This window comes from Diorhabda sublineata, chromosome 2 (assembly GCF_026230105.1).
Source record: "Diorhabda sublineata isolate icDioSubl1.1 chromosome 2, icDioSubl1.1, whole genome shotgun sequence".
Taxonomy (NCBI): Eukaryota; Metazoa; Arthropoda; class Insecta; order Coleoptera; family Chrysomelidae; genus Diorhabda; species Diorhabda sublineata.
The window spans coordinates 29,949,217-29,975,553 of record NC_079475.1 but is presented as its reverse complement, the minus strand read 5'-3'; the positions used below and the strand labels follow the sequence as shown (position 1 = coordinate 29,975,553).

At 31.1% G+C, this 26,337-nt stretch overlaps 1 protein-coding gene across 1 annotated transcript; it reads right to left on the bottom strand.

Moving 5' to 3' along the window:
• Window positions 1–435: 435 nt before the first annotated feature.
• On the bottom strand, window positions 436–26,298 carry LOC130453044 (WD repeat-containing protein 3). Its single transcript, XM_056792635.1, has 13 exons — window positions 26,006–26,298; window positions 25,641–25,850; window positions 24,692–24,889; window positions 23,527–23,703; window positions 21,143–21,342; window positions 20,659–21,042; window positions 17,308–17,467; window positions 13,374–13,601; window positions 12,826–13,095; window positions 10,570–10,809; window positions 6,856–7,043; window positions 3,459–3,681; window positions 436–681 (listed from the first exon to the last, which is right to left on the bottom strand). The coding sequence occupies exons 1-13, from the start codon at window positions 26,174–26,176 to the stop codon at window positions 517–519; spliced, it is 2,814 nt and encodes a 937-aa protein (XP_056648613.1). The 5' UTR covers window positions 26,177–26,298; the 3' UTR covers window positions 436–516.
• Between the last annotated feature and the right edge of the window lie 39 nt (window positions 26,299–26,337).

Below are 26,337 nucleotides of genomic sequence, written 5' to 3'. Positions count from 1 at the left end.
CTCTAAAGAGAATTTGAGATTCAACAGCACTGTACTTTCCACAGGTAATTGCCTTAAAAGTATGGATGAATCCACCTCTGCTAGTACATACATTCTTAGCCAATATTTGCTTGCAAAACCAAAAATCTGTATACAGCATTATTTTATTATTGAGTTGAGAAGTATTGAGTTATATTTGTGGGGAAATTATACTTTCATCATGTTTATTGTCATGTACTTTATTATTCTTGGTACCATATTTTCTGGAAAAACTGAATTAAACACACCAATAACACTAGTTCTTCAAATCGTTGATGTATTGTAAACAGTGGTTCCAATTTTTTCCCCTTTTGTTTGTTATTAATATTTTGTACTAATAGATGAATTGATAAAAAGTTTTATGGCATTTTGTTGTTATAAAATGGTTTATATTACAGATAGGAAGAAAATGAAGAGTACAAAACCAATAAAAATGTATTGGTACCAAATAATACACAATATATTCTCCTAAATTGTAACAATATCACATTATTTGTTTCAACTCATAACCATAATCGATCTTTTAAGTTTTTCCCTTTGTCTTCGCTTTTTATTGGACTTAGTTTTTTCCTGGGATGCATCTCTAAATAGTTGTACACCTTCAGCCGCTTCAACTTCGTTCTGAATGAACTTCATTGCATAGTAGTTGTAACCTACCAAGTCCTGTTAATAGAAAAATAGACATTAATTTTAGTATGTAGTTATAACATAGTATTCCTTGTAAGTATAAATTCGTTCAGATTTCAATGTCAATAAATATGTCAAAAACAAAATTAATGATACGTTTTAAAAAACCAAGATGATATTTAAAAACAAGTTACAAGTACATGTCAAAATTGGGAAGTCAAGGAGAAATACTTTTTTGTACCCTAGTACAGAGATGTTTATTTACGCCCATGTGAATTTGAATGTGTAATAATATTATTATTTACTGTTTTCGTTTTAAATATTTATTCATTCAAAAATGTTGAGAAATTAAATCTCCCCACTCATTTAAAATCCGAATAGCAGAAAATCTCAGGGCGTTAATGGTTTATTACAATTACATTACATTACATTAATTAATTCTAGAAATTTATCATAAACTTCAACATGCACTCTGAAACTGATGTCGACTAAATGATTGTTACTAATGTAAATGAAGCTAAATATGATGAAATAAGGGAATAAATATCTATGAATGTCATGAATCCCCTTTTAATAATTTTTATACACAGTTATGAACCATATAAAATGCCAGTCCACTATCCACCAGTAGAATAATGGAATTACTTCAATACACTAGTCATAATACCTTGGATTTTTTGTTACACTAAGCTCCCTGGACCTATAATCCTCAATCTAACTTTCTGCTACAATAAAGGTTCTCCATACTCCATGCCAGAGCCAAATGTAATAATTTTTTTATGAAAAATTTCTGGTGTACCAAATTTAACTGAGTGTAATTTTGAACATGAGATAAATTTTTGCATTTGACATAATACTTAAGGTGCAGGAGGTCCCGGCAAAGCGACGCGATGCGAGCTCCTTCTATTGAGTAGTCATGACAACAAGAATTACAAGAGTTCAGAAGCTCACTATTTCCTCACCCATAACCTTGTATTTCCTCCTCGTGTTGCTAGGGGAACGTGTGATAGTGCTTGGCAAGGTTTGTATTCCACTCATTGTGCATGCGGCACCATAGTGTTCTCATTTCCTCTTGTTCCTCTGGAATCAGGATTTAACTCTTACCACATTTTGTCTTAATGCCCGAATAACTTTTCTTCTCACTTTCATTGCTTTTAATTCTCCTAAATCATTTTATGTGTGTCCCTATATATTTCCATTCGATTAAACAGTATACAATTGAATAGTGTTTCTTTCTTTCCAATTGATTTCAATTTCCCAGCTGAAATTTATGTCTTGAGTCCCTAGGAGTAATTGAGATTTTCTTTTAGACATTTAGACATCAAACTAATAATATCAGGTTTTCAGATCATCTTTGACATTTCGATATTTCCAGTCTTCAGACTAATTTTTTTAGTCTGAAAAGGTATTTATATGTCCTTTGAATATAGTTCACTACAGCGCAGTTCGCCATAATTAAGTAATTCCTTAAAATAATTAAAAGACAAAGGTATGGTGGTATGATATCATGCTACCAGCATGACTCATGAACTCCAAGACCATAACATTCATCAGTATCTGCGAATGATGACTGATGCTCGAGACCCAGCTTAAGCAGTAGGAGTGTCAAAATGGTTGTAGAGATGCATAATGTCAATGTGTTGAACATACCAGGCGAGACGCGGTGCAGCATCGTTATTGGTTCAAATCAGTGGCAACATAATATACTACAAATAAAAAGCCGCGTGAGGACGAGCGCCGCATCGCTGAAAAAGCCGTTAGATCAGGTGTAGTACAGGGACGGCGTCGTATTATCGCATTGCAGTGACATTGTTTATATTTGTCTGTTGCGTGATTTTCTGAAATATATCTGACTCACAGGTCATTGAGCAAAATGGAGAATATATATTTAATTAAGTGTTTTATTTTTTACTACATTATACTTTGTCACTAACCCAATAATAGACATTGTTATTGTTTTGCTTAGTATAAATGTTGACAGTGGAAACTTAATTTCATTTGATGGGGTATAAGAAAATGTGTTTATTGAGGTAGCAAATGAAGATTTTATTTCAATGTTTCAATACACATATTATCCTTCTATTTCTATATTCGATGTTAGAAATAATAATTGAAAATCATTAAAAATTCAGATATTATTGATACCCGATTTTTATGTTCCATATTTTGACTGTTCACTTTATATCTATTCCAAACCTCACATTTGCATTGAAACTGTAAATTATTTCTTAAGCGCAGAGTGCTTTCCTGTTACTTGCTTGGCTTTTACGTTTTTAACATTGATCACTGGCACGTGGCGTGAATATGTTTTGGTTTACTATTTTTCTTCGATAAATAGACTTTAAGTGCCTAGCTAGTGCCTTCCACATTATATCTGGGAAAGCTGCCATTGCCATAATTCTGCTTATTAAACTGCTAGCGGAGGAAATACTTCTCATAAACTAGGAACGACAGTACAGTACATTGTCAACTACAAACCCAGTTGGATGCCACATTAACGGGCAGGTGTACATATCGTCTCACATAAGAGATGAATGTCTGGATGATGCGGAGTCAACTACTATCAACACAGCTGCTTTTGAGCATATCTCCACCGCATTTGAAACGATGATTAACTTCGAGTCGCTAAAAATACTTACATGTGTTTCTCCTTCCATACTTTATACTTTCATTATTTTGTAAATAATATTTCTCACAAAGTTTGAAGTACATAAATTAATTAAAATATAAAAACTATTTATTCATGAGACCAGTTGAAAAATATATATTAGACAGATATAATCTTGTAGAGTATTTTAGTATTTATTACTTACCCTTAATTCACCCACTCGTTCATTACCAAATTTCAGTATTTTTTCAAGAGTCGTCAGAAGTGAGTGATTGGCAACTATGGGACCATAATGTAATTTTAGCAGGAACATTGATATTTTACAAACTAGTTCTGTTTGATTTCCTCTAGTGAGTAATGCTGGCATAGCTTGTAAAATCTCACAAACTGAAGAAAAAGGCAGCATAAGTAGAGCTTCTTCTAAATCACTGAAAAATTAAAAATAAATTAATGACAATATGTTTGATTCAAAACTTTCAAAAAAAAAAACGGATCTGGAATATTATTATATTTATTCAATGTTATACTAGTTTTAGCTATCATTACTTTGTCCATGTTGAAAGTTGTACGACAGATATGGTATAACACAATGGGTCGCCATTTATACCAAAAACTACTGGTAATGTCTTCGGTTGTATATGACTTATGATGAAAACAATAAAGCTCAGACACTGTAGCAAAATTGTGTAACTCACTTTTTCCAAATGGCAACCCTATTTATGAAGAATTTGACGTGGTTATTGAAAGAGTCTTATAAAACTTTTTTCCTTGATATCGGGATGAACTTATACACACTCATTAACCTATGACGCAGTTAATTCATAACTTTGAAATGTATGGACGGTTTGTCAAAAAATCTGTTGATTCAATTCAAAATCTAATTGATTCAAACAATTTTCTAAGATTTCAGGATCTATCTAGCCTGAGTTAAACGTAAAATGTTTTTATATAGAAATATGAAAGGTCCCCGACACTTTCTAACGATTAGCGGATTCCAACAAAATATTCACATGGTCAGGGGATTCCAAAACACGGATCAAATATGTATATAAGTTCAATGTAATTAATAAAGATTATTCATTGTTTTATTGCTGTCGGTTTAATAGAGTATTGATTTGTTACTCGTTTAATGTAAATAAATTATTTTTAAGAAGTTAAAAAGTGTCTCAAAGAACATTTCTGGCAGTGCGAACACGATCGACTTCAGTTTTTAAACGAGACGAGAAAATGTAGTTTGCAGAAGACATCACAAGTGATCATCCTTTGTAAGAACAACGTTTTTTTTATTTATGAACAATTTTAACGATTATTCCGAAAGTAACTTAGGTTTATTATATACAAATCTCTCTATTAACCCTTTAAGCAGTTCTACTTCAGCTAATACTTCTCGATCTTCTAAAAATCAAATTTAAGAACCTCGAAACATTGATACCTTGAGAATGTCTCTTCAAAACAATGATATTTCTGGCCTTTGTGCAACTCTATCTGAATTTAGTTCGAAAGATAATCTTTTAACATTTGTAAAATCGATAAATAACTTTCCTTAGGTCACAGAATCTCACTCAACCTGAAGAATTCATATTAAACCCCAATATTATTTCTCATATAAAAGGTGAACCTAGAGATTTTTTAAATTACTCAAATTTAACACTTTGATCAGATGCACGTCCGGCATTACTAGCTAAATACGGAGATCGACGCTCCGAAGATATATTATTAACACAGTTATCTACTATAGTTCAGTACGATAATAAGTCTCAAATAAGTTAAACGATTTGCTTCAACATATAGCCCTTAATGACAATGTGGAAACTATCAATTTCGAAACCCTATATATGAAAAATATTGCTCTAAAACATTTTGCCCTGGCATCAACGAGCCTTATTGTGAATATTTATCATATTTTCAAATAAATTTTCTTGACGAAGCCCTACAAAAATGTATCTCCTATGACAACCACAAAAATCTAAAATTCCAAAAAAAATTTTACAACTTGTTGAAATGCCCCACAACCTATGAGTGGTGTACAAACTATTTCTGCTAGAAACCAATCTACGAGTACTTCCACGAGAAGAATTTTTAATTTAATGTTGATTCTCATTAAAATGAAAACTTCAATCCTAACAATACTTTAGACTTTGACGGAACAAATGACAATTTCGAAAACGAAAATTCTGTTACTAATCCAGATGTTCAAGACGAAAATTTTTACGAAGTCACTCACGAAACACCAATACTATAAATTTTAATAATATCCGTTACAACCCACAACTGCCATTCTTTATTATTCCAAAATCTAAATTAAAATTTTTAATTGATACTGGAGGATCTGATACAATCTTATCTTCTAAAGCGTCTACCTTTTTTAAGTCAAATCATATTTATTACAAGCCCTTCACGTTGACGTCCATGAAAATAACGTAACTGCAATATTAAAACACCCTTGCTGGAAGAATTTGAAATTATAGAGCCCATCGACGCTAGAATAGCTGATTGGAGTAAATATTTCGGCATACTATTAGAATATTATGACTTAGAACCCTTGCATACTTTGATAGACTATCAAAATAAATTACTTATGTTGAAACGCTTAAATATTACCATCCCTTTTGATACTTTGTATAATAAATAATATTCACATGGTCAGTGGAATCCAAAACACGGATCAAATAAATATTTGAATATTCAAATTTATTAATAAAGATTATTCATTGTTTTATTGCCGTCGGTTTAATAGAGTATTGATTTGTTATTTGTTTATTGTAAATAAATTATTTTTAAAAAGTTAAAAAGTGTCTGGAAGAACATTTCCATATTATCTTTCGATCTCCAATAAGCTTACCAATCAATTTTTTGTTATATGCACACAAGTACACCATAATTTTATATTGTAATAAAAACATTGAAACTTTAGAAACGTTCAAAATACTTGTGGATTAGTGTCAATCTAGTACAGTGTTGAACATTACATTTTTCATAAATTTTTTCTCATCCTTCCAAATCAATTTTTACAAAAAATATTTATCTTTTTGATTTCTGTTTAATATGAATTTAAAAAAATAATTTTTTCATTCATAATCCCTCGCTCTTAAATTCTGAAATCTTTAGAATCCACTGAATACTCATCACAGGCATTCCCGATTCTCTTTCCGCACACACCATTGGATTTTCTGGATATGCTATGAAGTATGGCAATACTATTACTATTTTTATACAAATTTTATATATATTTTCTCTATACCTTTTATTTGTTAATGATACACCTCGGACAGCTTCTACTTTCATAACACCTCTTTTCAGTTCAATTTTCTATATACCTTTTTTTCCTAAGGGTCATTCCTCGGATAGCTTCTACTTTCATAAAAAAAATGAAAATTTTATACTCTTAATAATAATCTTGTCTCATCGCTCATAAGTAATAATTAAGCAAAATGAATTAAAGCAATGCTCAAGGTAACTTTGTCTATAAAAATAAAAAAGTTGATAGGAGTCAAGTGAAAAGACATCAGCCGAGATCATACTACCAATAATGGTAGAAAATGAATTTGAAATCAGAAATTACCCACAACAAATAATTTTATTGAATTTAATCTGATTCTTACCTTGGTCTAATCCTTTTGATGGTTTCTAGAAGAAAATCATCAGGGGTGGAAACTTGTAGCGCTAACATTAATGGTGGTGGAATTGGAACTGGTAATGTTTGATTAGAAGCTGCTTGATGAGCAGCATGCTCAGCTAATTGTTCTTTATATTTTTCACATATTTCCAAACATTCCAGAATGCTTTCAGTCTAAGAAATTAATTTTAATTATTTCAGTAAGAATGTCCAAATTTTCAAAAACCTAAATGTAAATATTACAACTCTACTATTGGACCTTGGGATTTGATTAACATTGCTGTTTCCTACTAGAGTTGATATGACAATTCCAAACATTTTAAGAAAAAAAAATAATTAAACTTATGTGCACAAAAAAATTAAAAATATTTAATCCAGCAAATGATAAAAACAGAGTTGAAAAAAAAATGAAAAATTATAACAATTTCCTATATTAGTAGTAGTATTAAGATGAAAAATTTAGCAAAATTTGACATTTTCGATACTGTAAGCCAGTGTTCAAGGTACACCTAGGAAAAGGTAAATTTTTAAAGGTACAGCACAAATTAAAAGAAATGTATATATATTTTTAAGTGATATTAATCCCGCCAAACGAAACCACGCAATAAGATGAATAAAACAAAAACATCTCACTCATGCGCTTGCATGAATATAATCATACAATAATAAGTAATGGTAAGAAGATTGCTATGGCTATCATTATATTTGAGCTCAGATTCTTGCATTGCCGAGGCTGTGCAAACTGGGCGAAACATATAATGGGTCTTCTGCTTCGAGTGACATATACTATTTTTTCTTCAAGCGGAGGTGTACATTGAAATTCTTCTTCTTGAGACATTTTTACATTACACTTTTCAAAACTGACCAACATCAAATTAAATGACAGTTCCTGACTATTTGGTTACAACGCCCATAAATAAGAGGTTGCTATCGTTTCCCATTATTTTATTACTAGTACAATAATGAGCGTTCATTATTTTACTAGTAAAAGAATAGGTTATTCCTACGACCTGTGTTGTCGAAAATAATATAGATATTATACACTTGAAGAAAAAAATACTTAGGTACCTACACATAAAAAAACTAAATATTTTTATTTTTTTTCTTGCCCTTACTTACAAATTTATGAGGCACACCAATTAATGCCCAATTTATACCAGTGTGCGCGGTATACACTTTGCAGAACAATGCTCTAAGCTATCGAATGGTATGGTACAATCTTCACATGATATAAAAGTATATTTTAAGTGAAATTCACAAAATTGCACAATTCTTTTCAGAGATTTGATTTAATGGTTTGAAATTGTTAAATACATTTTTAAGCAACAAATATAAAATATCACTACATCAGTGATTCCTAGCCGGTGGTTCGCGAAAATAATATTGTAATGGACTTATTGTTGTATTCGTAGACAAGCTTTAGTATGTGAGCGTATTTTTGCAGAGTTATCTACTACTTTAAGTGATGCTGGAATTTTCCACGTTTCTTTACAACTTCATACAGAAGTTAAATAGCTTTCCCATGGTAAAGTTTTGATGCGTTTGTTTGAATTGAAATTTGAATTTAAAGCATTTTTTATTGATCAACCGTTCCATTTGTCTTCTTGTATATCCGATGTTCTTTGGCTGCAAAAGCTTGCGTATTTAGCTGACATTTTTTGTAAACTGAATGAATTAAATATGTGTTTACAAGGCGAAGATGTCACCATTTTCATTGTACATAATAGAATTGAGGATATGTTGAAAAAGACGCTTAAACGTCCAGCTGTTTTCATTGTTTGTTTGTTGATATATTAGCTTCTGTTTTTTTTTTGGTCGCTCCAGACAGATTTCAGTTTTTTCAAGTTTCTAGAAAAACCGTTAATTTGAGATATATGAATTTACTAACGAAGTTCCCTTAATTTTAAGCGTAGAATCCAATGGTAAAGAGAAAAATGAGGGTTGCCATTTGAAAAATTTATGTTTTCAAAGTTTTTAGATAGCGAAATTCGGCACCATTTTCTGAGCACCCTATATAAATTTTTGTCAAGGTTACCACAGATTTTGAAAGCTGTAAGTGTTTTTTGTCCAAATCCCAAAAATATTAGACCTGACTCAATTAAACTTAGAAATAAAATTTTTTTTGTGGAGAACTGCATGTTTCCAAAAATTTCGAAAATGTGCAATAATTTAAAAATGGTGGACTTTAGGTATACTATGCCTTATATAAAGTTATATTGAAATTTCACGTAGATTCTAAAAATTTAATGAAAACCACAGCATTCCGTTTAAAATAATTAAGTTTGGGTCCACTTCCGGTATAACCGAAACTGAAATTATTTTAGCTGAAATGAGCATTTAAACAAAAGTAGTGAAAAACTTAACCACCATCGTTTAACATCAAAGTTATACTGGCTATTTCTTAATAGTAGTAAACATCTAGGAGGTCTGTATGAGAGTAAATAATACACATGGCTCCCTATAAGTGGCACTAGTGAGATTATGAAATATCTTTGTGTTAGTGTAATAGTGTAGCATTTTTCTCAAAATGACTTTTTTCAACACTACCACCACCATTTTTCAGCCTATTTTGATGAAATTAATTTAATACCTTGACAGAAGCTTTATAACATTATTTTTTAGTAATCTATGTAGGATTTTATTGATAAGTTGAAAACTTTTTGTTTTACGACCGATTTTAATTTTTTTATATAAAAAAAAACATTTCGAACTTCTGCCATTTTGTTAAAATTTGACATTTTTTCTCTTTCTTGCTTTTAGTTCAAACATTAAGAAAAACTTGATTTTTATATTTCAGATCAATAGCTACGACGAAAAGTTGGTGGTAGTGGAGGCCTATCTTAAAATTCCTGATATGCTAATAGCTCTGTATTGAGGCCATTTTGTTTTGAACATTTTGTAAAAATTCATTTAATTACTTCAAAACATGTATAATAAAGTCATATAATTACATTTTGCATCTGATATAAAATTTTTTTGAAAAAAAATCCAAAATGACCTTCAAAAACCGGGCTCTACAGTGGTGTTATCCCTTAACAAAATCATATCTTCTAATCACTGGTATATTGCCAACTTATACATTTAACAACTCTTATACTATGTAATACTTTTACTGACCTCCATCAACACGTCGGTGTGTGAGTACATTGATAACAATGTCACTGTCTGTCCGCCTGTATAATACTAAATCTTATTTTTATACAAATTATTATATTGTGAATTACGAGGTGAATGTTATAGATACAAGGTTTGTTATATTGTTTATAGTGGTACGTGTTTCTTGATTGAGACGAAATACTATCAATTTATGTGACCTACAATTAACCTTACTATTTTTTAACGACCTCCACATACAGACATCCTCCTTCCAGGTCATTCCAGAAAGCTAGACAAGGAAAAATGTGTCAAGTTGCCAAGAAAAAACTTTCTTACAAATAGTGTTGGGTATCTCTAGAATTCCTTTTTAGAAAAAGCAGAGTTTGCACCCAGTGTAAATTCTTTCAAAATCAGAATGGACCGAAATTTATCTGGTATAACTAACACTGACTCACATTAACTACCTTTTTCAGCTTCCATTCTTTCTGTAGAAAACATTTAAACATTTAAAGAAATGAGCAGGGTTCGTATTAACACAACAGATTTGTAACAAATAATGGAAACTTATTTTTTGTTATAAACTAATTGTAATGCTATTCCTTACCGCTTTTTCACTTCCTACAGTTTTTTTGGAAGGTAAGTTTAGTCCTGGATGTCCTGGAATGACTGTCTGTTCCCCCGTGGCTAATTCATCTTCTTGTTCTCTTTCTTCTTCCCTTTCATCTTCCAAAACCAAAATTTGATCGGATTTTTGATACATTCTCAACACTCTATCTGCTCCACATGATACTACATACTGACCATTTGAACTTATAGCTAATCCTCTAGCTTCGCCAACGTGTCCCTAAAATAAAAATTTTAACTTTTAATGTTATATCTGAATCACATAGAATTGTTAAAATCTCAATCTATGTTATCATGTATTTTACCAAATGTATCATCATAATAAAACTTCTTATCACATTTGTCATACTCAACATATATACATGTTTGATTCCTCGTTTAATTGAATTGAAGCATTTAACACACCACTTTTTAACTGTCTTGTATTACTAGCAATCTGAGCTACTTTTTAATTCCTTGAAAAATATTTTGTCGCTTATGAAGAACATCAATATAGGAATGTAATGTGAAGGTGAATGTAATTCATTTATATAATCATTAAATCGAAAATAGGGTAACCAATTTTCTGAATAAGATTAAAATGATTTGTGCTCTAGTTCAAGTGTATACGTAGCTCGAAGACATTCAAGCAATTTTTTTCAAGTCTGGTTAAGGAACACCGTGATAGGAAAGAGATTTCAATACAAGTGCGTTCAAATTGCTTAAGTAAGTCAGATCCCAAGTATCATTTTCTGCTAATGAATTCAGTTCTTCCGGCATGGCTTGTTTCCATAAGTCGCACTCATCTGACTAAAGCGCTTCTTTTACAGTCATGTTCCTTTCTGCAATAAGCGCCCTCGTCATTCCCTGCTTCAACCTAATCAATTTCAATTCCAGAAACAGAAATTCTGAAGAATTGTCTTTGGAGGGTCCTGGATTCCTGGTAGGCCATGACTTCTACCACAGGCTCGACATTGGCAGACTTGAGTAACTTGATCAAGGGAGTTTCTCTTTCAAAAATAATATCACGAGATATTATGATCAAATCCTTCACAAAGTTCCACAAAGAGACATGGTATACTTTTCTTGTCCATTTTCCACCTCTTCTCCTTACGCACATGCACGAAGTATTTAGTTTTCCAAAAATCTTGGAATAGTCGATTTTAGGAAGTTGGAAATACATCCAAATTTTAATCGGCGACTTGTTCTGTCCAGTGCATTGTCGCCGCTTCCGCCACAGTTTGATTGGAAAATTCTTTGAATGAATCATAGACCGTGCAGCCGTGCGGTTTTCTCGTTCCGATGCCCTATTTTGCTGAAAGGTATATGGAGTGACTGTTCGCATGCTTAATCTATTCTCATTCATCAGCTTTTGAATACTGGCATTCTTGAGCCCACCGTCTCCATCAACATTAATTCGGACAGTTCAGCCTGCTGCAGCCTCTTCAATTCGAGATTGAGCTCACTGATCACGCTGAAGGCGTGCAACATGATTGACAATCCCATCCTAAGCATTAATTATTCCGTAAGAAAAGAAAGATTCGATTCCAGAAGACTATCTAATCTCTGACTTGAACTCAGCTCATACACAGAACTCAACTTGGCCCAAATATCCTTGTTCGTTTCACAAGAAGACGTGAGTTCCTCATTGGTAGTATTCCGCGTATTCACCAAAATGACCTGATCAAGCGAGTCTTTTGTTTCGAATTCATCATTATTGGAACCATCAGCAGTCAATGTCAACTTACCATTTACGAAATACAAAACCTTTTGATGCTTCAGCAGTAAGGTGATTTCCTTTTCCAACACGACCAGTTCCCTTGATTCTATAGTTTTTCAATAGAAGCCTTGAAATCAAATGATCCTGACGTGGTGATGATCAACTATCATACAGTCACACACCAGTTCACAAAACAAACTTGATTAAGGTACATACATATATTCAACTCCTACAGTTCGCGTAAATCTGGGTTAAATTCAAATTGAAAAAGAAATAGAACTTTTGACAATGTAATGAAAAACGACTACACATACCAATTGAATGTTAATATAAAAAAAATAGTTACAGAAACGTTTCCCTGAAATAAATATTCTAACTGTAAGTCCATTCTAAGACCAAGTACGAGGTAGGTAGCTCCAACAAGATACAGTATGAGTTTCAAATTCAAAATGTTTGAAAATTATTTTTGCTAATATTTATGTACTAGTAACGACATCAATAAAAATATATTGTATATAAAAATATTTGTTTATTTACCTGTAATGTCATAATTTTGTCATAAGTATCACCGTCCCATTCTTTCACTTTACCATCCTTTCCACAAGTGAAAAAATAATGCGTTTTCGGTACAAAACAAAGTCCTGTTACTGAATCATCGTGAGCAAAAATACTTTTGTGACAATCACCGAAATCCATTCCCCAAATTTTTACGTTCCTGTCGACTGAACCAGTTGCTATTAAAGTAGAATCTGAAGAAATATCTAGACATAGCACCGGCAATTTGTGACCATAAAGAGAAAGGTAAAACTAAAAAAAAAACAAAGGTTATCAATATATAAAATAATCAGCACTTTCTTAAAGTTCCCCAATAAATCAATTGCTTTGTTAAAAATTAGAGAAAAAAGAAGCAAAACAGTAACCCTATCGTAGATCTAGTAAATGTTCAGAATTCCAAGGAAGGTTAAAATGTTAAAAGCTCGAATTTCTGAAAAAAATTTTTTTTCTTCCAAATTTGTCTAAGCGAACTATACATATTTTTTACAATTTTTTATAAATAAATAATTTAGAGGTACAATTATACAAACCTTCAAAGTGTCAACAAAAAATATCTTCACTGTAGAATCTAGCAGTCCGACTGCTATAAACTTTCCATTGGGAGACATTTTCAAACAAAGTACAGTATCCTCCAATTTTAAAGTTTTAGTGTGAAGAACAGATAACACTTTTGCTTTGGAATCACTATTTTTATCTACCACAAGTTCAAACTGCCAAAATTTTACAGTGCTATCTCCTCCTCCTGTCACACATCCTCTCTAAAATGACAATAGTGTTAATCCACTAATCAAATTTTCTTATGTTTGAAGGCTTTTTTTTACTTTAGTAGCAATCAAAACATATACACTTAATGGTATAGTTTTGGAGTATATAATCAATTGAATAAATCCTGATTTAAATCAACTGATTTGTTGAATAATAATCATATTTGAAATCAAACTATAAAATTTGCTAAATATTCGGCTTTTAATTCACACAAGCCGTTTTATTATTATAATATTAATCATATTTTATAATATCTACTTAAGAAATAGAGAAGACACTCAAAACAGAAAACACAGAAAAACAAATTATTTTTAATTTCCTTTGAAGAGCTTGGACCCCTTTTCTATTACTAGTTGTAGTGAACACAGTGTTTACACTATCACTACACCAACACTAACAATTACAAGTAAACTGTTTACCTTCAGTCTCTGAAGACGATAACTTGGTTATCTAAATGCGCAGTGGTAATTAAATAATTTTGACTGCACAAGAACAAACGTACTAAAATCGCTTCCAAATGAAACTGGAGATGTGTGATGTGTTGGCACTTAAAAACTATTATATATAGATGCTTTTCAATTTCAGATATGTCTTTCTTTTATTTCCAACAGTCAATACCAGACAGTACTGATGTTACTTCCTGAGTAAAAATTTTTCGATTTGGCTCCAACTGAACATTAAATCGTGTGATTAGAGGCAGCAGCCCACGTTTCCATAGCAAGATTCTCTCTTGCTTTCTCAAACTTTTTAGATAGGTCCCAAATGTAAGTGATGAAATGATATTGTGTTGAAGTTTGCTCATATCGATGCTGAACAATACGTATTTCAAGGGATAACTGTAGATCTTCTAACTTCTTCCATTGTTCTTCTGCACATCAGAAAGAGTAGGTTTCTTTCTCTGAAAATTATCTAAGGTAATTGCCACATGTTTTAAAATATTAAGGTAGTCTTCAGCAGCTCGATTAATGCCAACATTTGCAACCTAATTGCAGATGTTGGTATCAATTTCTCTTCGGGTTTCTTCATATATTTTGAGTGGCAAATTCTACTGAGAAACATATAATTTCAAACAGTGTTCTAACGGACATCACTTGGCAGAACTAAGGTTTTCTCTCCTACTTGGCAGACAATATGTGCATTTTCCTTAATGTCCTTTATTTCCAAATGTTTTCCAAGAGAGTTCCAAGGTTTAAAATATGTGAAAAAAACCATAAGTTATTAAGTTTTTTTTGAACCACTTTTTTCTTCTATAATTTTTCTCATGCATGACATATTTGCTGCATTATCCGTTACAATCGATCCCATAATGCCTTTATATTTTAATTGACAAGAAGAAATTAGTTAGAATGTTAAAACATCTATCGAGTGACATGTTGATATATTGGCCTTCAAGGGATGAAAGACATTTAGCTTTTTCTATAAACTCAGAAATAATAAATTTAGTGCTGGTGAAAAGAAAATCCTCATTTTGCATAAATCGGCACATTCTAATAATTTTAATTCTAAAAAAATAATCATGGTTTTTTTCGATTTTTATATAAAAATAATTGATTTTTGATTTTTTTAAATCAGAGTTTGTCCAGCCTTGATATACGAGGATGTATTGATATCTAGTTAGCCTAGACCAGTTCCATGCATAAACAAAATATTGCGTTAGTTAGGTGTTTTGTTTTTGTGGGACAACGCCCCTGCACACGAATCTCATATTGCCATGCAAAAAATTTGTGATTTAGGGTTTGAATTACTAGAACACTCCCCTTATTCACCAAATTTGGCTTCGTCCGACTATCATTTCTTTCCTCAACTGAAAAAAAGTTTAAAAGATCGTAAATTTTTTTCTAACGAGGAGGTAATAAAAGCTTTGGAGGTTGGTTTGTATTTGCAAAATCTTCCATTATTTTCAAGTTTCGTTATTTTATGACATCTTTGACAACAATATCGTTTAAGCTTTTATGTAGGATTAGGTACGACACATACCATCGTGCATCAGCTATCATGCAAAGTATTTTGGACTGACCACTCTGTATGATGGCTATATTTAATTTATTTGCACAACTTCAGATCTCGATACCATATAACCATATAGGCTTCACTGTAGTTCACTGTACTTCACTGTAGGAACTTGGTTTCGAGGTTAATTTGGATTTTCTACCAATTCGCCACGATAGATCTTTTACTTTCAAGTCATTTGTTTGTGTGTTTTAATAATATGTTTTTTTTATATGAGCCTTGTATTTAGATGCATGCCTGAGTAATTCATGTTAGTAGCTTGTGGTATTTGTACATTGTTCATATAAACGCAATGGTATTTTTCTTGAGTGAGGTCACTTGGGCGGATTTTGTCTCATTATGTGACAATTTTTAAATATCAGCAGCCCCTTTCCATAAAAACTTGTCAAGGTAGTATGAGAAAATATGAGTAGCCTTTAACGCAAACATCAATGAATAATCTCAATCTGTATGTAGGATAAATGGATTATTTGTTTGCATCATTTTGGCAGGATCCTACTTTGAAGGTGATAAAATAAATTTAGATTGACAATACCAGGGATGGTCGTATAGTAAGTTCCATTGAAAAAAAAACCAGTGCAGATACTACTTCTCTTTACACTCTTTTTGACAAGACTCTGTGATTTTCCGGGCATTGGTAATATCTTGATACAAGTTTTTGTCTGCGACTTCGTATACTTGTGCAATGAACCTTGAAATAACATGTTATTGTTGTTGTACCACTAATAGCCAAGTAAGGACTCGGTGCTTATCCCGTATTGCGCGACACAGTTTCTTAAACACCGCAATAAATATTTGTATCGATTGTTGTTTCTTGCGAGTCCAGTGATGCCAAATTGGGGATTTTGTCCCTAAATTTAGAGTGAAAAATTCAAGAAAGACGATTTTTTCTGGGGTAAAAATTTTTAGGGTAAGGTGTAAGTTTTGGAATTCTAATTAAAAGTAGATTGTCACCTTCTATCGTTCGTTTCATCAACTTGGTAGTATTATGTCAGAACAAAAGTATTAACAATTTTATTTGAGTGAATTTTTATATGTACGAGGGCCGTTTTTTCCAACCCCGATCGCTCCGTGCAGAAGCTACGCGGCAGAAGAAAGCGGGCACGCGCTGAAGGCGTCTGCGAAGCTCTCGCACTACACACTAAGCCATTGTTGACATTCAGACATCAGTCGGCGTTGTGTTACAGCCATGTAAACATGTCCGTCATTATTGATGCTCCCACCAAGTGAGATTCGAAATACGAGCGACCCTCGTATTTCTTTGTATATTTATAACAAAACTTCATCACAAAAAAAACTTATGGTGTCTTAAAGTAAATTTATGAGATTTTAAAATATGCTTGGGGGATAGAATTACAACCAATTAGCATCCCTGCTTGCGCCAATATAATCAAAAAGTGAAATGCCGTTTTTTGTCCCAGAAAATTGTGCACATTACTTTTCAAGGTGTCAAGATTTGTTTTGGTTCAAGTTATCTTCTAAAACTGTTATGATGAGCTCAACAAAATCCCCAAGGGCATGGATTGGCAATAAAAGCAGCACACGACAAGCGTGAATAGTGAAACAATGATAGTTTTATAATTGTTATTTTCTGTAATAAATAACTCATTTCTAGAATATAATTTAGTATGTTTTTGCAATTTTGTAAGTTTGTATCAAATTCAAAAAACAAAATTTGACAATACTTACCAAATCGTGTGTTAAACTTACAGACCACAGTTCAGTAGAATGTGCTGGAATTTCTTCTAAAATATCACCAGATGCAATATCAATAATTAATAACATTCCATTTTTTAAACCAGCCAAAAGATGCCGATCTCCAGGTACAAATACAGTAGACAAAATGTACCTTAAAAGTAAAAATAAAATTATTGAAATTAATTAAGTCAATCAGGTTAGTTGTTGAAAATGAAAAGAGAAAAATAAATTACTAAACTTGAAAATCACATTTTGATGCAAGTGAAGGAGCGTCTATTAGGTACATAGAGGGATTGAGGGCAAGAAGATTAAACATATTATACTAAATGTCACATTATTTTATTGTTAAAAAATACTGTTTTCTGTCAAAAATATGCTAAAGCCTGGCACAATTATATGCGACAGTAACACCGTTTAAAAGTGGTTAAATCATTTTGAAGGAGCAAATAATTCTATCCATTTTCTATTCCTATCGTATTACTGTCCCTGTGCTACTTGACGCAGTATGCTGAACTAACAAGTGGCACTTTTTTCAAAAGTTATGTGTATTATATGTAATATGTACAAAAGTTAATAAAAAAAATCTTCTCAAATCGTTACATTCTAAACATAAATATTTTTAATTGTAGCCCTGCACTATGATGGCTAATTAAAAACAAGCGATGCAAGTTCTAGACCATATCAAACTGAATGGTTTGATAAATACAGTGTGATCGAAAGAAATAAAATGATTATATATGTAATTTGTAATGAAAAATCTTCACGTACATATAATGTAAAAGGAGGCTTTGAGAAGTTGCATTCTAATCTCGGTATATCAACAGATGAAGAAAGAAAAACCTATTTTTTGAAAAAGAAAAATGAGAATTTGTCCCAAAGCAGTGTTTTAAAAAGTTTTTTGGTTCAAAAAAATAACATTACAGTGTTAGTTTTCAAGTTACGTATTGGATTGCTCGTCACGGGAAACCTCTTTCAGTAGGCAATTTGTGAAAAAAAGCGTTTTTAAAATGTAGTGCTACTTTGCTGATTTAAAAGAAGAAGACTTGATTACAAAGTGTATGAATGATTTACCTCTAAGTCGCAACACAATTAAAGATCGAGTGATAGAATTAGGAAAAAACATTTTTTCCCAAATACATAGTGACTTAAATTATGCAGAAATGTATTCAATTGATTTGGATGAGAGTAATGATGTAAATGGTTATGCACAATTAACAGTTTTTTAGTTAGGAAATATAATGAAAGAAAAGTTAATTAAACTAGTAACGTTGAAAAGAACGTGTACAAGTCTTGATATTTTTAAAGAAATTGATGCTGTATTTGAAGAAATGGATATTGACCTACAGAAAATAGTTCCTTTAACAACAGAAGGTGCATCTTGTATGATAGGGAAAACATTAGATTTATTCAGTATCTTAAACAAAATATTTCACATTCTCTGATAAAATTTCATTGTATGATATACCATCAAGTTTCATGTGCGAAGCAAGGTTTAAAAACATTTCCCAATGTAATGTCAATTGTAATAAAAGTTATCAACTAGATAAACGCAAGAGTTCTCAATAAACGACAATTTGCACAATTCTTAGAAGAAATTGAATGCCAGTATTCAAGTCCTCAATCACTTTGTAACATTATTAGGAGCCATCCATAAAGTACGTAACATGTTAATGGGGAGGGAGGGTATCACCGAAGTGTGACATCGTGTTACAAGAGGCATGGGGGGGTCAATAGTTTTGTGACGCCACATGTTAAAATTTAAAATACTAAAACGCAAAGTTTGGATATGAATCGAAAATTTAAAAAATTTTATGAAATGTTGGACTTTATGTTGATTTTAATAGATTATTATTTAATAAAAATAAGTAAAAAATACAAATAGCTGTTTTCTCTCGATAATTTTCAAATACATACATAAATTTAAAAAATGTGTGACGTCACATCAGAAGGGGGGTTATAAAAATGTGACAACCTGTGACAAAGACGGGGGGAGGGGTTCAAAAGTCCTAAAATTCGTGTGACGTACTTTATGGATGGCCCCTTAGAAAAAATTATAGTTTGGTCAATTTAGTCATAAAAAAAGTGGTCAAATAACAAAAATTCCTGAAAAGCCAAATATTGATGGAGAGCTGGGGTTTACCATTACAAATAAAGTTTTAAAAATCCCCATCGATCCTATATGTGCTACAAAAGTTATTCGGGGTCAAAGGTCAAAATTTGTGATTTTTCGGATTCCCCTGAAAACAGTAATTCTTAAACCTCAAACCAAAGTTGTAGATCTTTTAATTCTGTACCAAAGTGGTCCCTATGATTTACTATTTTTGAGATATCGCGATTCTAAGAGTCTCATTACATATGATATGCACGTATATACATATCAGGACCTATTTGTGTCTCTTTTATATATATTATACTATTCTCAAAACATTTATTCAAAAGATAGTCAGTCTGTAACTGAATCCCCTCTACCCAACTGGCCTTGAAAATCATCTGCCTATTCTATTGTCTCCATGTTAAGTGACAAATTAACAGCTGCAAATATTGCAGTGAAACAAGCTCAAAATGACGCAGATGTTATAATTAAAACAGCAAAAGAAAAATTGATTGCAACAAACAAACAATTAAAGTTGGTGAAGATGTTGATTGGTTAGTACTACTTACAGCAAGGACTCCAATGGATAAAATTATTTATTTTCTGAAACCTGGAAGGACCCAACAGCGAACAGAAATATATTCTTCAAAAAGTTAATCTGCTTATCCCAAATGCCAAAACTATATTTTATTTATACATGCGATAACCGGCTGCGACACTCCGTCAGCAATGTACAGAAGGGGCAAAACGTCAGTATTTAAATTAAATTTTGCTTACTGTATCAGACCCGCTGAAAAATTCTGCGTGCAATTTTTTTTAATCTCTTACATTTTGTGTATTAGGAGAGAGTTTTATAATAATTTGGAATAACTGTAACCATATCCCTACTTTAATGTATGAAAACTTACTCTGATAAAGCAGGTAGTTGGCTGACTACATAGAATTTCTTTTGAAACTCATGTTCCTTATTTTTCAAGTATAATAAATTATCATTTAATATTATTAATTATAATAAATAAAAAAGTGGACAATTTATTATTAATATTATCTCTTATTAACTGTAAAATTTCACTGTCCAAATGCTTTAAAATGTAACTTGTCAGAAAAATATCTCGGACAGAGAAAAAAACTTCAGCCAAAACGCGACATTTTGAGAATTTCATTTTGGCCAGCACTTAAAACTATTTGCCCATCCCTGCTTTAGACCATGTTAGGACACACTTCCATTTTTAGAAAAATAATATACTTACTGTGTACTAATTGTTCTTAGACAAGCTTGTGAAGGCCTATTCCACAATTTTACTGACTCTGCACTTCCAGAGGCAATTGCTAAGTTATCACTACTGAAACAAACTGAACGTACATCAGTTCTGTGTCCTTGATTTAAAATTGATCTTAGACGTTTGGGTTCCGAGTCCTTGGCTGATGATTGAATAGAGTATAGTTCTACAACGTTATTAGAAAGATTCGTTGCAATACGCAATTCTCCACCATTACCCAGAACCAAATGAAAACTTTTAGGTTTATCGGAAAGTGTAATAGATGGCAACCTTTTAACTTCATCACATAAGCTTAATTGATTTGTTGGATTAATGACAGAATCTTCTTGATCAGTTTCCATATTTCCTTCAGATCTAAAATAAATAACAGTTATATACAGAGATGAACCAATTTTATGCTTCAAGAAAATATTTTCAAAGCTTCTATTATATTATTGTTTAGTTATAAACTTACTTGGTTTTTTTCTTTTCTTTTTTCAGTCTTTTTTTAAGTCGTAATTTAGCATCTTCCTCATATACAAATTGGAAGAGTTCTATCTTCTTATCTGTACCATGACATCCCAAAATATGTCCGCTAACATCACTATACATTGATATAACTCTACCGCGTCCGCCTCTTAAAAGTGTGCCAGCTTTATGGCATTGTAGTGGATGCTTAAAAATTATATTCATTATTAAAATTATGTTAATATTTTACTCTTTATCCTCAAAACATGTATAAAAAGTTTTGTTAACAAACCAATTAATATGTTATCACATAATTATAGATATCAATCTTCTGGTTATTCTGGAAGCGGATATCAATATTTTTAAAATATATCATGCTGTATTTTATAGTATTTCAAGAATATACAATGAATTCCAATAGCAAATTTTAGGATTCCAATTTTCAAGTCTCAAGTTTTGTTAATTTTTTTTAATTTTGTCTGTTTCAAATTATGACTTCTTTTTTTATCAGCGCCAGTAGATTTTACCTCCAAAAATAGGGAGAGTACATGCTTACAACCTTACTTATAAATGGTTATGGTTTTTTCGAAACTAGAATTTAGATAGGTTTTTTTTTGAAGAGTCGAGAAGAAATATTTTAACAACCATGAATCCTAAATGAGACTTAATAAGTACTCCAATTGTGCTTTTAACTTCAAAATTATTAACAAAATTAGTTTTTTAATATCTTGTAGTATGTATATCCTACATGTATGACAGACTTCTTTTCATTTGTAATTCAAAGTACATTGTTGTAAAATTTCATCATCATTGCAAAGAAGATATGTAATGTACTTTTCCAAAGAAGCGTTTATACGAAATTATTTCCAGTCTGTAAAATATATCACATATAATTGGATTTTTTTGATGTGAAAACAGCCTTATTTTGAGAAACTATCATCTATTTTTTATTAAACCCCTTGCCTTGCTCTATTCTCTCAATTTCATATTTTATGTATTCTAAATTAGCTACAGAATAGGAAGAAGATTCTATCAACTCTATAGATGAACTACTTTAAAAACTAATATAAAAACTTACTAATCTCCATTGTTTGTCTATAGATAAGACTAAATTTCAATAAAGCAGCAATAGAGAGCAGTAGTATTCATTTGTGTAGAGTGTAAGCCTAATTTGGAGTTTTAGAACATTTTATGTATGATTTAGATTATTTGATGAAGAATTCAAATATTTTCTCTACAGTTGTAACCAAAATACAATTTCACTTCAAGTTTTCTAAAGTTTAATTAAAATATAGAGTCAAGCATCAACTAATCTCTAATTTTAGCGTACAATCTGGTATCGAGAAAGTTGTGGTTAAAAAAATGAATTATGCAGTAAATTTCATAAATCTAAGGAAATATCAAGCATTCTCCATGAAAATCTTTTTATTTTTAACAAAAAATGTTGTGAAAGGCTGTATGTCAAAATATTTGAAAAAGTTAGATAACTGAAAAATGTAACCCTTTAAACATGTTCGTATAACTAATAAAAAAGATTCAGAAAAATATTATCAATAGTTTCTGATGTAAATGTTGGTTCAGGTCATTATGGTATACCTTGTGTAGTTATTTAAATTCAAAAGAGTTGTATTAGTAATGATATGGTAGGTAAATAATAAAAAGTGAAAAAAATTAATAGTAGGATGAAACCTATTAGAAAAGGCAGAGAATATAAAAAGAATGAAGAGAAAAATAAATAACGGACGATCTTAGTTCGGGAAGTGGATGGGGGTGAGTTTTCGAGGGTAAAAAATGTTTGTTTCCGCCAAAACTATAAGTTCTATAGAAACAAGTTAAACGGTAAAGTTGTAGGGAATCAAAAGATCTACAACTAATCTTATTACACTTTTTTCATATAACCTCAAAATTTATGTGAAAAATTGGAAAAAACATGTTTTTGGTTTTATATCTTAAAAAAAATATTTTTTTACTCGAAAACTCAGTCATAATATTCGATTTTTGTAAAAGTTGCTGGTTTTTTTTGTTCATTGAAATGTCCAGTTTTTAATGGTATAAAAAAATATACAATACAATGGAAAATTTCTTAGAAAGTACAAAAAAAAGGAAAAAAGCTGGGATCTGAATTTTTTTCTAGTCATTATGGACAATTTTGAGCTATTTATTTAAATTTACACTTTAATTACTCAAAAAATGTAACACGTTTTAAAATGCACAAATTTATGCTCAATTTGTAATAGTTCTGAAAAATACTCCAATGTAGAAGAGAAAAAACTACGAGGGAGTTGATTCAGATGAAAGTCTGCATGAAGAACCTATGCCGACTTAAGTAATATTGGAGACGAAGACGTGATGGTCTTGAAAATTTCGTCCATAAAATTCAATTGTACTCACAGTTAAATCATCTGAATCTTCTAGTGATGAAAGTTCTAACCTCATTGATAAATGTTCCAATGGATTTTTATTTTCACTATCGGGATCACGGAAAAACAATTTATACACTGTAAGTTCCATATCCCCGCAACCAGTCACTAGATATTGGTCGTCTTTCATCAATGTTATAGACCATACCTAAAGTTTTTAAAATCGTAAGGATGCAATATAAAAGCATAAAATTTTGAAGAACATTATCATAACAACAATATATCTAGTTTGCACTGTATACAACATGAGATCCTTAGGGGGTGGATCATTTTCAATGATTTTGATATGTAAATTATAACTACATTAGTTACATATGTGATCTAATTAACACTGCTGTTTAGTAGTGTAGTCTAAAAAAAGGTATCGGTATTTATATATAGTTTTAGAATAATAATATTAGCAATTGATGCCAAATTTTATTGAATTAAAAATAATTTGTCTCCAACAATCCCATATCTGGAATTTTTTTAAGGTCAACGACTTTAAAATAGTAAGTTATATTATGAAATGAAGTTCAAAAAAATTGGAATTTTAAAAAAATAAAATGTCTCCCTACTTTTTTCCTAAGAGCCACCTTTTTAAAATGTAATGCTTTTAAGAGTAGAACAAGTTTTAATCTTCAATAACACAAGTCTTGAATAATGTGAATAACCATCTTTTGAGACTGTTGATATTGATCAAAATTTTTACCATCCACTTACAGGAGTAATAATTTTTCAGCATTCTGTATTATTCTTAGGATCAATTTAACTAGATTATATTCAACATATGGCATAAGATATAAAAAAGATACAGTTGTCTGCATATTGAGTCCTAATAGAAGTATAAGTTATTGGGATTATTATATAATTGAGGCCAGTGGGATCTGCCATTATGTGTTCAAAGTATTTGGACACTTACCTGTATTTTAAACAATAGTTTGTATATCACTACAAACACATATCATAAAACAGAAATATTGTAATCATTGAAGTTTTTTGAAGGTAAATTTCCAAAAGACACTTTTAATAAGCATATTGGTTATCAAAAACATAAAAATTCGTAAAGTAGAAAACCAGGGTATATCAAGCAATCAGGAAGCAGATAGCTTTGCCAAAAAAGGAGTCATTGTTAACAAAATATTCTGTGTACTTACTTCAGATTGGTGTCCAGTTAAGGTTTTAAAACAGTGCTGAGTGTCTAGATCCCAAAATTTAACAAAGCTATCCTTTGAACTTGAAATCAGGATGGCATGATCTTTCATAAACTGTAACTGTGTAATGGGCCCTTTATGGCCAGACAATCTGCTTAAGCCTACTTCTGCAACTGTATCCCAAGTTATAATATCAGTATCCTATAAAAATAAAATACTTTCAATATCTTCATTTTGGAAGAGGTAATATGCCTAAGCCATTGATCAGATATATAGTTTTCTTGTCTGAACATCTGTCCCTTTAGTAAGGTCAAAGCTCTCATAAAAAGATATTCTTTTAGAAGTAACATTATTTAATAAAAGAATATTAATAATTAAAAACATATTTCATTATCGTTCACTTCAAATTACAAGAAGTTCTAAATTCAGCCACCTACCAAAAATTTCCCCTAAATGAAGTGAATGGAGAAACAGCAGAAAACAAAAAAATGGCATGTGTTTTCAGCAAACAAAAAATGAAGTCAGTTCTTATAATCCAGGATGTGAAGGGAAACCATGCTTTTGTACTGGAATGAATTGTTTTATTGAATTCTATAAGGGAAAAGTTTCATTTTAATATAGGTAGATAACTGCGAACAGATTTCAAAAAATCTCCAAATTGAATATATTGTAAAAATTTTTAATAGTAATGAATAAAAAATGGATATTTACTTTTAAATACGATTTTTTTAACTTTTAAGTATTAGTCAACAGAGGTATATTATTTACATAATAGTTTGATTAAAATGCATTCTAATTTTCTAATAGAATTCTTGAAGTAGAAGTGCAATGGGTTTCAAGGGCATGGATGAGACTCCATCAGAATTACCATATTTGGGATAAGACAAGTGTTAAAACTGGAGCTTGTTAAATAAAACAAAAATATAGTTGTAATGGAATATTTTATTCTTACCTTTGAACCAGATGCTAATTTGTGACCAAAATTGTCATATATTAATGTTGTTACCTCCGATTTATGCCCAGAAAAAATACTGATTACTTCAGCAGATTTAAGATCATAAATTTGGATGTCTCCATTAGAATAGCCTGCTGCTAAATGTCGTTTATTTGGACTAGCTGCTAATGAAGTTACCACTGATTTTTCACCTGGTAAAACTTGTGCCTGTAAGAATAATGATAATATGGTTTATTATTATATATCAGGACATTGATATAATTTTTCCAAAAGTGGAAATGAACGAAACTGAAATAGGAACATTCGGGTATAGGTTGAGGGCAACCATATATTTAATATATTCTTTTAAACATCAAATATACCTTCTCCCCTAATCTTAGATCCCAAATAATTATATGTTCACAGGCTCCAACGGCAACAAATCTTCCTTCCTGTCCATCTAAAGTAACAAAACACACATTACAGCCTTGACTTGCTACGATATTAAAATTTCCAGCAGGAATATATCTTAGATATTGCTTTGTTAAACCCATTTCTAATAAATAACGTCCAAATTAAAACTCTGTATAATAATATACCATTTTACACGTGCGAAAGTTAAATAAAACATTCTTCTTTTACGTTGGGCTAGTTTCGCAGCATAAAGATCTACAGTGGGCTGGTTTTATCTTCAGCCGTAACTGTCTTTGCAGAA